We start from the raw sequence: 12,357 nt of genomic DNA, 5'->3' as shown, positions 1-12,357 counted from the left end.
ATAACCACTCCAATAATGAGTGCAGTAGATGATGTCCACACTATCCTCCTTGGGTCGGTGGGGTGTGTCCTCACCAGGAGCACTTCCACCGACCTAGGAGGGGCAATGTGGGGAGCTGAGAGCCCGCTCTGTCAACTCCAGCAGCAGCTCTCTCCCAGGAACGTGGCTGCCCTACAAGCTCTGTGTGAATTGCTCCCCATCTAGGCCCCGTTCCCTGCTGGGCCGCCCCCCTCCACTGCCTCTTCCCCATAAAGAGTGAGGGAGGCCACCTGGAGCTTCTCCCTCCCCCGCCCCTCCCCGCACCATTCCCCTCCCAGTTTGACACCAGACCATAGATAACTACTCTGAGAGCAGTCTTTAGTTGTGCACCCACTTTACAGTAATTTCATCTCCACCAGTGAATTCTTCCCTGCTGGTCAGAACTGAGTCTAACCCTCCTGCCCCCTGGTTCCTTCCTCCACCATCGGAAATCAGAACTTGTCCCTGACGCATTCCCAGCACAGTGGGTTCTGTTAGGGTGGCCACGTGCCCGGTTTTCAACCATGAAGTCCAGTGGAAAAGGGGACCTGACAGTGTCCGATCACATCTACTGACCGGACAGCCAAAGTCGAGTTCCTGCAGGTGGGGAGGCACTGGGTCATCACTCGCACCAGACCCGACTCAGCCGGGGCTGCCTCCTACCTGCACTGAGCAGCTGCAGCTCCCAGCCCCGGCTCCACAGACAAGCCCTTCCTGACCTAGGCAGGGAAGGGGGAAAGAGAAGTGGAGGGCGGGTAGACCCTTGGAGGAAGAGGTGGAGTCGGAGCAGGGCCTTGGAGGGAAGAGGTGGGGCAAGGGAGGTTGCAGCACTCCTACTTGAGTGTCCATTTTTAAAATATTACCAAATTGGCAACCCGAGTCGCTAGCTGAGAGGTTGAGAAAATTTTTAGCAAACATAGAAATACCCTTTTTCACAGCAGCGGATTTACTAACTGCCAATAAAGAAACTATGATTTTCATGTTTATAGGAGTAAGGGGATTGTTGGCCCCTTACTGAAACTTAATGGGTTGGCCATGAGATAGGCCTTCTCCTAACACCAAAAGAAAGGGGAAGGGCCAATGAGAAATGAAGACCCTGAGACTGACGGGGGCGGGGGGGGGGGCAATGCTGTAGGTCAGCCTGATTGACAGGGTAGGCAGGCCAATGAGGAAGTTAGCATCCGGGGTCCTCTCCTTCGTGTCAGCTGGAGCTGGCTGGGCTAGAGCAGAGCAGGAGGGGCTAAGGAGAGAGGAGGGCTGGGCTGGGCTGGAGGCAGAGGGAAACTGGAGCAGCCGGGAGCCGGGAGCGAAGGGGACCCTGGGCAAAGGGCCCAGGGCAAGGAGAGGCCCTCAGCCAAGAGGCCTTGCAGGCCAGACTGGGTGGGGGATCATAACCCTGACAGGAAGCAGCTGACGCTAGGAAGAAGGGTCCTTCTACCTAGAGCCTGAGGCCAACACCAGAGTTAGTGTCCAACCCTGGGCATGCCTGCAGCACAGGCCGGGCCTGGGCAGGAGGCCTGGGAGGTGGGAGGGACAGACTGTGAAGTGCCCTGGCATTCCAGAGAGGGTTGTTTGGGGTTCCCCCGCACAGAGCGGGATGTCATGTTTTCCTTTCATCTTGCCCACTTTTCTCTTTATTTTTATATTACTTGCTGTTTAATAAATTGTATTTGTTCTTAACTCTGTGCAATGATCAAGGAAGCATCCAGAGTGGAGAGAACACCCCACAATGGGGACAGCTGTCCTGAGTGATCACAAGATTGGGGGTCGAGCGCCTCAGGAGCCCTGGGCCCAGCCTTGGGGTTACGGGTCCAGAGTGGAAGCGGGCAGGGGTCCTGGAGGTTATGCAGGCCTCTGGGTAAAGGACTCAGCTCCTTTTGCTAGCCAGTTCCTCTGGTGCTCCGTAGAAGCCAGAAAAGTTCCCCACGCTAGGAGGAGTGTTCCCCCCTCTTACCTCTGTGCATATTGATTGGTTTCTAGTAAAGTTAATTAGGATTATAGGGGCAAGTGTCAGAGCGGGCACCAGCGAGAGTTGCTGGCCACACTCTGAGGCCACCAAATTTGGTCGTGAGAACCCCTGGGCAAGATGCTCATGATGGTCCCTTGTGACCTTGGAGCCTGTGAGTGTAACAGGAGCCGGGCACAGGGATGCTGATCCTTAGTCGGGTTGATCGCTAGGACCCAGGAGCGGCTGGGGGGCGGCTCTGGGGGGAGCGATCGCGGGGCTCAGGCCCGGCCCAGGAAGTGACTCGCAGCCGCTGCGGGGACTCCGGCTCCCAGGCTCCCGGCGAGATCCCCGAGCCCCGGCGGCTGGTGCTGGGAGCCCGGAGCCCGGGCTGCAGCCGGGAGAGGGGAAGCTCCAGCCGGGCCCTGCCCGCTGCTCCCCGGGAGCCTCTCCCAGGGCAGAGCCCCCAGCCCGGCCAGGGCCCCTTCCCGGCCCGGCCCCTGCCCCTGCCCCGGGGGGGCCCCGCTCGGAGGGAAGGTAAGAGAGACCCTCCCATCCCCCCCTTGCTGCGGCCCCCCCCGCGTCACATCTGGGCTGCAGGGGGAGGAGGATAAAGAGGGGCCGGAGGCGGGTGCAGGGGATGCCGGGGGCAGGCTGGGATGGGGGCAGGGGTGCACTGGAGGGAAGATGGGGCAATGGAGGGGGATCGCGGGACTGTGGGGCTGAGGGGAGCGAGGTCGGGAATGGGGGAAGACGTGAGTGGGGGGCACAGCGAGGGAAAGGGGGGAGGTGGGGAGGCGGGCGGAGAGAAGCTCTTCTCAGCTTTGGGAGCGATCAGGGGACTAACCCCTCAGGGTGCAGAAGCTACACGGAAAAAAACCCAACCCCCCCTCAACCCCCCTGCCCCACGACACACACACCCGGCTCTGAGTGTGTTATTGTCAGACACCCCTGTGGTGGTGGGGTCTGTGTGCCCTGAGTGGTGGGGGCTGCCCAGGACCCTGGTCTGATTTCCCTGTAGGGTTCAGATCTCAGCCACACCAGAGTCAGACCGGAGTCACTGCTGGCTCAGACAGGGGGGTGCGCGGATGGGCCAATGGGATCAGCCTCTTCCTGCCTGTCCCTGGGGGCTGCCGGGGGAGTCCAGGGCAGCTCAATCTTCAGGTGATGCCACCAGAGGGCTCCAGGTATTGCTAAGGGAGAGGGGTTTACACTGCAATGGGTGGAAATCTCCCAAAGTGGCCCTTTTGATTCTTCCCTTCTTTTAGCATTTGGCTCAGAGATGCTGTTACTGGGAGGGTCTGAAGAGTCTGGGGGGAATCGGGGTGTGACAGGACAGAAGCCCCTTCTGTAACCTCCCTCTCGCCCCGACAGGCTGAGGAATCAGGTCCACGTTTCACTAAAGATCGGCCAGTCTTCCAGGGGACAGAGAAGGGAAATGGCTGTGTTGGAGCCAGCTCAGGTAGGGGAGTCTCAGGGCGCTGCTGGGCGGGGGAGGGAGGAGTCAGGGTTTGATAAACCTACTGATTTACTAAGTAGGCCCATTGGGGCAGGGAAAGGGGGAGGGGACATTCCCCCAGTTCTCAGGCAGGATATAACCACCTCGGCAGGGCTGGGAACATTTTCCAGGTTCCCAGTGCTGGAGCCTGACCCCACTTGCCCGGGGCTGCTGTGAAATACGAAGGGAAGCTGTCGGGATTCCTGTCCCTGTCCCCGGCTCAGAGCTCTGCTTCCTGTCCCAGTCTGTGGCTGGCAGGCGTGTGGGAAATGAGAAGATCCTGGCGTGCTCCGTGTGCTGGGGCGAACAGGGAGCTCTCACCTTCTCCGCCCCCTGAAGCCTCCGGGCTGCTCTGAGCAGGGTGGGGGTGGGATTCTGCTACTCTGGCCCTCCCACCGCTTCACGTTTTTTTTTTCCTTTCCCATGAGTAGTGGGATTGTGGCTGGGGCAGCAGGTGCTGAGTGGGGGACTCTTGGTGTTTCAGATGCCGGTGACCTTCGAGGAGGTGGCTGTTTATTTCACCCAGGAGCAGGGGGCTCTGCTGGACCCCGCTCAGAGAGCCCTCTACAGGGATGTCATGCAGGAGAACTACGAGACGGTGACCTCGCTGGGTAAGGGATTCCCGTCCCCATAGTTATTAGAAGCTGTGGGGTCTGCGTGTGTTAATGTGGTCAGGTTCTTCCCTGGTCAGTTCGAGCAGAGGCGAATGGGTTCCATAATGTACAGCTGCCATGTGAGAAATACATGCATTTCGGTGCCCTCTCCACTGGGACACGGGAGTCAAAACCCAATGGACAAGCTAAACCATCCCCACCCCTCCAGCTTTCAAAGGGGCATAAATCCGCATTGTCTTGTCCGTGTTGTTTCTTGGCACCACATACAATCCTTGTTCATCTCCCTCCTTGGGAATAGCTCCAGGCATGGGGAGGGCTCTGGGCTGTGCAGGTTTAGAAAGAGGCAGGGGCTTAAGTGCAGACCTGTGTGTGAGTCAGCAAGGCCCCCAGAGCGCACAGATCCTGGGAAGGCCTAGTGAGGGTGTAGTAATAATTCAACTCACCTCCCCAGACAACGTCCTCTGCGCAAGGGGGCTCAGTGACCCTGTTCCCATCTTGGATTCCCCGTTCCTCCAGCAGAGCACAGGGGCAGGTTCCACTCACGGAATGTCCTTTGTGACAGATCCTCCACCAATGCTCCATGCACCCTGATCCGGACTCATTTCACCTTCTGCACAGGATTTCCCGTTCCCAAACCTGAGCTTATCGCCCGGCTGGAACGAGGGGAAGAGCTGTGGGTGTCCGATCTCCAGGATTTGAAGGACAGAAGGCTTGTGAGATGCACCAGCACAGGTGAGGACTGACAGAGAAACCATCTAGGGAATGAAGGAAAAAGTTGAGAATCCCAAAATATGATGTGAGTAACGCCCTCAGTTCTTCTTCATCTCACCGAGAGCAGGGCTATGGTCAGCAGATATTGCTCACGCCATTCCACCCTTCCTGTCTCTCCTTCCTTGTAAGTGTTAGGGTGGGATGTGGAGGCAGAATCCAATTGCTCAGTCTTTGTGTTGGCTTTTCCCTCAGTGCTATTCCTCTTTCTCCCCAGCACAATGACTCCTCTCTGGATTGTGTCTTTCCCAGCAGGTGCTGAGCGAGGGAGTGAGAACAAGGAGGGGAATCATCACGAGGCAGTTCCTGAGGAAGTGGAACCACAGGGGACCTTTTTGGGAAGAGCTGAAGGGAATTTTTCCCATTGCTGGAATCAGGGAGAAGCCTGGGGAAATTGGCACAGGTCAGAGAGGCTTCTGATAAACCAGCCCAGGAAGAAAGTGGATGAATCTATTAATGGTGGGGGAGGAGACGAGAATCCCAGAGAGCAGCAGACAAATCCCAAGGAAGAGACACCCTGGCACTGCCTTGAGTGTGGGAAAGGATTCATTGTGAGATCACAACTTGTTACACATCAGACAGTTCATACGGGAGAGAAACCATTTCAGTGTTTGGACAGTGGGGAAAGCTTCAGTAAGCACACAGATCTTAATAACCATGGGAGAAGGCACACTGTAGACAAGCCCATTCAATGCGTTGAATGCGGGAAATGTTTCAGTTCAAAGTCAGCACTAAATTCACATGAGAAAAGCCACACAGGAGAGAGACCCCAGAAGTGCTTGGACTGTGGGAAAAGTTTCACATGGAGGAGGGCGCTTGTTAGACATCAGAAAATCCATACAGGAGAGAGACCCCACAAGTGCTTGGACTGTGGGAAAAGTTTCACATGGAGGTCGGCGCTTGTTAAACATCAGGTAATCCACACAGGAAAGAGACCCCACAAGTGCTTGGACTGTGGGAAAAGTTTCACATGGAGGACGGCGCTTGTTAGACATCAGAAAATCCATACAGGAGAGAGACCCCACAAGTGCTTGGACTGTGGGAAAAGTTTCATATGCAAGGCAGATCTTGCTCATCATCAGGCAATCCACACAGGAGAGAGACCCCACAAGTGCTTGGACTGTGGGAAAAGATTCATACAAAGGTCATGCCTCGTTCTACATCAGGCAATCCACACAGGAGAGAGACCCCACAAATGCTTAGATTGTGGGAAAAGTTTCAAAAGAAAGTCATACCTTGTTCATCATCAGGCAGTCCACACCGGAGAGAGACCCCACAAGTGCTTGGATTGTGGGAAAAGTTTCATAAGAAAGTCAAACCTTATTCAACATCAGGCAATCCACACAGGAGAGAGAGCCCACAAGTGCTTTGACTGTGGGAAAAGTTTCATGCAGAGGTCACACCTTGTTCAACATCAGGCAATCCACAAAGGAGAGAGACCCCACAAGTGCTTGGACTGTGGGAAAAGTTTCAAGCAGAGGTCATACCTTGTTAATCATCAGGCAATCCACAAAGGAGAGAGACCCCACAAGTGCTTGGACTGTGGGAAAAGTTTCATGCTGAGGTCACACCTTGTTCATCATCAGGCAATCCACAAAGGAGAGAGACCCCACAAGTGCTTGGATTGTGGGAAAAGTTTCATAAGAAAGTCACACCTTGTTCAACATCAGGCAGTCCACACAGGAGAGAGACCCCACAAGTGCTTGGACTGTGGGAAAAGTTTCACATGGAGACCGGCGCTGGTGAAGCATCAGAGAATCCACACAGGAGAGTGACTCTATAAGTGCTTGGACTGTGGGAAAAGTTTCACATGGAGATCAGATCTCGTTCAACATGGAAGAATCTACACAAGAGAGAGACCCCCACAAGAGCTTAGACTGTGGGAAAAGTTTCAGACACAGATCATACCTCATTAAAAATGGGAGAATCCACACAGGATGGACGTGGTCCACTCCCAATGACTGATGAGGAGGGGTCAATACCAACAAAGGGAAAATTGCTTTTGTAGTGAGCCAGCCACTCCCAGTCCCTATTCAGGCCCAAATTGATGGTGTTAAGTGTGCAAATGAATTGTAGCTCTGGAGTTTCTCTCTGAAGTCAGTTTTTGAAGTTTTTTGGTTGAAGGATGGCTACCTTTAAATCTGTTATTGAATGTCCAAGGAGATTGAAATATTCTGCTACTGGCTTTTGTATGTTACCATTCCTGATGTCATATTTGTGTCCATTTATTCTTTGACATAGAGACTGTCCGGTTTGGCCAATGTACGTGGCAGAGGGGCATTGCTGGCCCATGATGGCATACATCACATTGGTAGATGTGCACGTGAATGTGCCCCTGATGGCGTGGCTGATATGGTTAGGTCCTATGATGGTGTCGCTAGAGTAGATCTGGGGACAGATTTGGCAATGGGATTTGTTGCAGGGATTGGTTCCTGGGTTAGTGTTTCTGTGGTGTGGTGCTGGTGAGTATTTGCTTCAGATTGGGAGCTCTCTGTAAGCGAGGACTGTCCTGCCTCCCATGGTCTGTGAGAACGAGGAATCGTTTTCCAGGATAGGTTGTAGATCGTTGATGATGTGCTGGAGAGGTTTTAGCTGGGGACTGTACATGATGGCCAGTGGTGTTCGGTTATTTCCCTTGTTGGGCCTGTCCTGTAGAAGGTGACTTCTGGGTCTCCATCTTGCTTTGTCAGTCTGTTTCCTCACTTCCCCAGGTGAGTACTGTAGTTTTAAGAATGCTTGATAAAGATCTTGTAGGTGTTTGTCTCTGCCTGAGGGATTGGAGCAAATGCGGTTGTATCTTGGGGCATGGCTGTAGACAATGGATCGTGTGATGTGTCCTGGAAGGAAGCTGGAGGCATGTAGGTAAGTATAGAGGTCAGTAGGTTTCCAGTATAGGGTGGTATTTATGTGACCATCACTTATTTGCACTATAGTGTCCAGGATCTCTTGTGTGGACTGGTCCAGGCTGAGGTCGATGCTGGGGTGGAAATTGTTGAAATCCAGGTGGCATTCTTCAAGGGCCTCCTTCCCATGGGACTATATGATGAAGATGTCATCAATGTAGCGCAAATAGAGGAGGGGGCGCTAGGGGACGAGAGCTGAGGAAGCCTTGTTCTAAGTCAGCCATAAAGATGTTGGCATGCTGTGGGGCCATGCGGGTACCCATAGCAGTCCCGCTGACTTGAAAGTATAAATTGTCCCCAGATCTGAAATGGTTGAGGGTGAGGACAAAGTCACAAAGCTCAGTCACCAGGTGTGCCGTGGCCTCATCAGGGATAATGTTCCTGACAGCTTGTAGCCCATCCTCATGTGGAATATTGGTGTAAAGAGCTTCTACATCCGTGGTGGCCAGGATTGTGTTTTCAGGAAGATCACCAATACGTTGTAGTTTCCTCAGGAAGTCGGTGGTGTCTCGAAGATAGCTGGGAGTGCTGGTAGCATAGGGTGTGAGGAGAGAGTCCAGATCGCCAGATAATCCTGCTGTAAGAGTGCTGATGCCTGAGATGATGGGGCGTCCAGGATTTCCAGGTTTATGGATCTTGGGTAGCAGATAGAATACCCCTGGTCGGGGCTCTAGGGGTGTGTCTGTGTAGATTTGTTCCCGTAATATATCAGGGAGTTTTGTGAGCAGTTGGTATAGTTTCTTTTGGTACTCCTCAGTGGGATCGGAGGACAGTGGCCTTTAGAATGTGGTAGAATCCTAGAATCCTAGAATATGAGGGTTGGAAGGGACCTCAGGAAGTCATCTAGTCCAACTCCCTGCTCAAAGCAGGACCGATCCCCAATTAAATCGTCCCAGCCAGGGCTTTATCAAGCCTGACCTTAAAAACTTCTAAGGAAGGAGATTCCACCACCTTCCTAGGTAACGCATTCCAGTGTTTCACCACCCTCCTAGTGAAAAAGTTTTTCCTAATATCCAACCTAAACCTCCCCCACTGCAACTTGAGACCATTACTCCTGGTCCTGTCATCCGCTACCATTGAGAATAGTCTAGATCCATCCTCTTTGGAACCACCGTTCAGGTAGTTGAAAGCAGCTATCAGATCTCCCCTCATTCTTCTCTTCTGCAGACTAAATAATCCCAGATCCCTCAGCCTCTCCTCGTAAGTCATACGTTCCAGTCCCCTAATCATTTTTGTTGCCCTCCGCTGCACTCTCTCCAATATTTCCACATCCTTCTTGTAGTGTGGGGCCCAAAACTGGACACAGTACTCCAGAAGAGGCCTCACCAATGTCGAATAGAGGGGAACAATCACTTCCCTCGATCTGCTGGCAATGCCCCTAGTTATACGTCCCAAAATGCCATTGGCCTTCTTGGCTACAAGGGCACACTGTTGACTCATATCCAGCTTCTCGTCCACTGTAACCCCTAGGTCCTTTTCTGCAGAACTGCTGCCTAGCCATTCGGTCCCTAGTCTGTAGCGGTGCATTGCATTCTTCCGTCCAAAGTGCAGGACTCTGCACTTGTCCTTGCTGAACCTCATCAGATTTCTTTTGGCCCAATCCTCCAATTTGTCTAGGTCCCTCTGTATCCTATCGCTACCCTCCAGCATATCTACCACTCCTCCCAGTTTAGTATCGTCTGCAAACTTGCTGAGGGTGCAATCCACACCATCCTCCAGATCATTAATAAAGATATTGAACAAAACCGGCCCGAGGACCGACCCTTGGGGCACTCCGCTTGATAGTGGCTGCCAACTAGACATGGAGCCATTGATCACTACCCGTTGAGCCCGACAATCTAGCCAATTTTCTACCCACCTTATAGTGCATTCGTCCAGCCCAAACTTCTTGAACTTGCTGACAAGAAGACTGTGGGAGACAGTGTCAAAAGCTTTGCTAAAGCCAAGGAACACCACGTCCACTGCTTTCCCTTCATCCACAGAACCAGTTATCTCGTCATAGGAAAGTTGTAGGAAAGGTGCGTGGCAGCCTCCTGTTCATAATTGTTAGGGGAAATTAACCTAGTTAGCATATGTGACTTCATTTTGGGTTTCCTCTCGGCCATTAACTAGAAGCGAGCACATCACGTACCAAGGAAGGAAGGAAAGATCCTTCAGGGTGGACAGCTGGACAGTTTCAAGAGAAGGGAAACAAAGGAGACAGGAACCAGTCGACATGCCTGAAATAGCTGCTAATTCAGCGTTTTTGCAGGGGGAAGGTGGCTGCAGGGGATTGGTGATAGATAAGGAGAAGGCCTGTTTATTGGGTTAGGCCCCCCGAGGCACACAGGGAGGATGTTTTGCCAACAGTATATAATCTTTGTGTAACCTGTAATCGGGGTCCCGCTCTGCTTAACGGAGCGGTGCCACGCTCGAGCGTAATAAACCTACAAACTTTAAGACACTCTGCAGTCTGTCTTTATTTGGTTGCCTCAGCCTAGAAACGAACTGTACATGTCCTAACTGGAATAATTCGTAACAGTTTGGGACTCTAGGCTCGCCCTCGTAAGCGAAGCCGCACTCCTTCCCTCGGACAACTCCAGCCGGCATCGGGTGAGTTCACCTTCGAGAACTCGGAGGAACGGGTGTGTGGGCTGTCGTTTAGGCGATAGGCTGGCACCTTAGGTGTTCTTTTGGTAGCCCTAGAACTGGCTCTGGGCAGAGTGTGAGCAGGGGAACCCCTTTGGCTTAGATTCTTGGGAATTGGAAAAGTATTTCTGGCACCCATGGGTTAGGTGAAAGGAGAGCTGTAATTTTGTATAAAGTCGAGTGGCCAGCGCTGACTATTCAGACGCCCTTTGGATGGCCACCCGACGGAACTTTTGCACAGGATGAATTAACCTGCCTTAGACAACAGCTGGAGGACAAGCATCCAGCTCAAATGGATTACTGGTATGTATGGGATAATTGGGCATCCACCCAAGATAAGGGCGCCCCTCGACTTTGGGCGTTCAGTCTTTACGGCCTTTAACCCTAACTGGGCAGACGTCCAAGCTATTTTGAAACCCTATTTACCCCTGACGAGAAGTATTCTATTCTAGACGCCAATCGGCGTTGGGCGGGGGACGCTGAGAATCGCACCCCTTGGCCCGAAGCCGATCCAGGTTGGGATCCTAACGACCTCAATGGCCGGGCCAGCCTCTCAGCTGCCCGGGAAGGGCTCCTGGAGAGCATCCGTAGGGCGGGTAGTAAGACGGCAAATTGGTCAAAAATTAGAGAGTGCCAGCAAGACCTAAACGAGCATCCGTCTGCATGTTTGGCCCCCTTGTTTAAGCAGGTTAGAATGTATGGGGGAGGGGTGGAGCCAGAAGCCGAGGTTAGCCACGTGATGGTGGTCTCTTACTTTGTCGATCAAGCGGCGCCAGACATAAAGAAGTATTTAACTAAACGTGTTCCCGATTGGCCAGGGAAAGCCCTAAGCGAAGTAGTTCGCCTGGCCACTTTTGTGTTTAATGGTAGGGACGAGGAGAAAGCTACGGAAAAACGTAAGCAAAAGAAGGAGGAAGGAAGTATGTTGGCAGCCGCATTGCAGGTTCCCTTGGGGAATCAGCACTGGCAGGGACACGGGAATACAAGGGGGAGGGGACACGGATGTGGGACAGGACGGGGAGGAGGCTGTGGTGGGACAAGGAACGGGAACTGTAATTATTGTAAGCAACCGGGGCACTGGAAGAGGGAATACCCCCTGCTTCCACCAGGGGCTCCTTGTCAAGATCAGCCGGCGACCGGTTCCTCCTTTCCCCCTAACGCTCCCCAGGACTTCGCTAATCCCCAGTGACTAGAGGCAGAGATTTTGGGAGCCGTGGGAGAGTTGGAATGGGATCTTGGATTGCAGTCGCAAATTTACTTGAAAATTGGGGAACGGTTTGTACCCTTTTTGGTGGATACCGGAGCCACCCTTTCCACTTTAACTTTTGTTGCGGGCTCTCTTTCTAATACCAAGGTCTGGGTGCAGGATATTGAGGGCAACCCGTGGCCGGCTCCCCTATCCTGCCCCGTCCCTGTGGAGCTGGGTTCTTTAAAGTTGTCACACAGATTTGTTGTTATGCCAGAAGGCCCCGCTAACCTTGGGTGGGACATGCTTAGCAAGCTGGGAGCCCACATATTTTGTGCCCCCGAGGGGCTTCACATGTCCATCCCGGACTCGGCGGTTGCTTCTCTTATGGCCTCGGTTACCCCGATTCCCGATCTCCCCACAGAATTGTCCAGCGTCCCACCCAATTTGTGGAGCGTGAGTTCCACCGACGTGGGCCTCCTTAAATCAGCCACTCCAGTCAGTCTGCAGGTAAGGGATGGGCCGCCTCCCTCCGTAAAACAATATCCCTTGCCGAAGGAGGCGGAGGAAGGTATTTCCCTTCTTATCTCTAGCTACTTAACCCAGGAGGTCTTGGTTCCATGCAGTTCTCCTTGCCCTGGCCAACACAGCATGGGGAGGAGGTGACCAGCCCTCAGTGGAGAAAGAAGTGGTTAGGGACTATTTAGAAAAGCTGGACGTGCACAAGTCCATGGGACCGGATGCGTTGCATCCGAGAGTGCTAAAGGAGTTGGTGGCTGTGATTGCAGAGGCATTGG

General features: G+C 53.2%; 2 protein-coding genes across 7 annotated transcripts in view; one reads left to right on the top strand and one right to left on the bottom strand.

Moving 5' to 3' along the window:
- Positions 1-12,357, bottom strand: part of LOC114022341 (zinc finger protein OZF) — a 793,526-nt gene that overhangs the window by 604,115 nt on the left and 177,054 nt on the right. The window lies entirely within an intron of this gene.
- LOC119567578 (zinc finger protein 501-like) lies at positions 4,018-6,957 on the top strand. Its single transcript, XM_043528222.1, has 4 exons — positions 4,018-4,072; positions 4,694-4,807; positions 5,096-5,807; positions 6,144-6,957. The coding sequence occupies exons 1-4, from the start codon at positions 4,039-4,041 to the stop codon at positions 6,616-6,618; spliced, it is 1,335 nt and encodes a 444-aa protein (XP_043384157.1). The 5' UTR covers positions 4,018-4,038; the 3' UTR covers positions 6,619-6,957.

Source organism: Chelonia mydas, chromosome 14 (genome assembly GCF_015237465.2).
Source record: "Chelonia mydas isolate rCheMyd1 chromosome 14, rCheMyd1.pri.v2, whole genome shotgun sequence".
Taxonomy (NCBI): Eukaryota; Metazoa; Chordata; order Testudines; family Cheloniidae; genus Chelonia; species Chelonia mydas.
This window is presented reverse-complemented; position numbering and strand designations above follow the sequence as displayed.

Coding starts and splice junctions, on each gene's coding strand:
- LOC119567578 (XM_043528222.1), top strand. CDS start 4,039: ATGCAGGAGAACTACGAGACGGTGACCTCGCTGG. Junction 4,808..5,095: donor TGTGAGATGCACCAGCACAG/GTGAGGACTGAC, acceptor TGTCTTTCCCAG/CAGGTGCTGAGCGAGGGAGT. Junction 5,808..6,143: donor TGCTTGGACTGTGGGAAAAG/TTTCACATGGAG, acceptor TTGTGGGAAAAG/TTTCATAAGAAAGTCAAACC.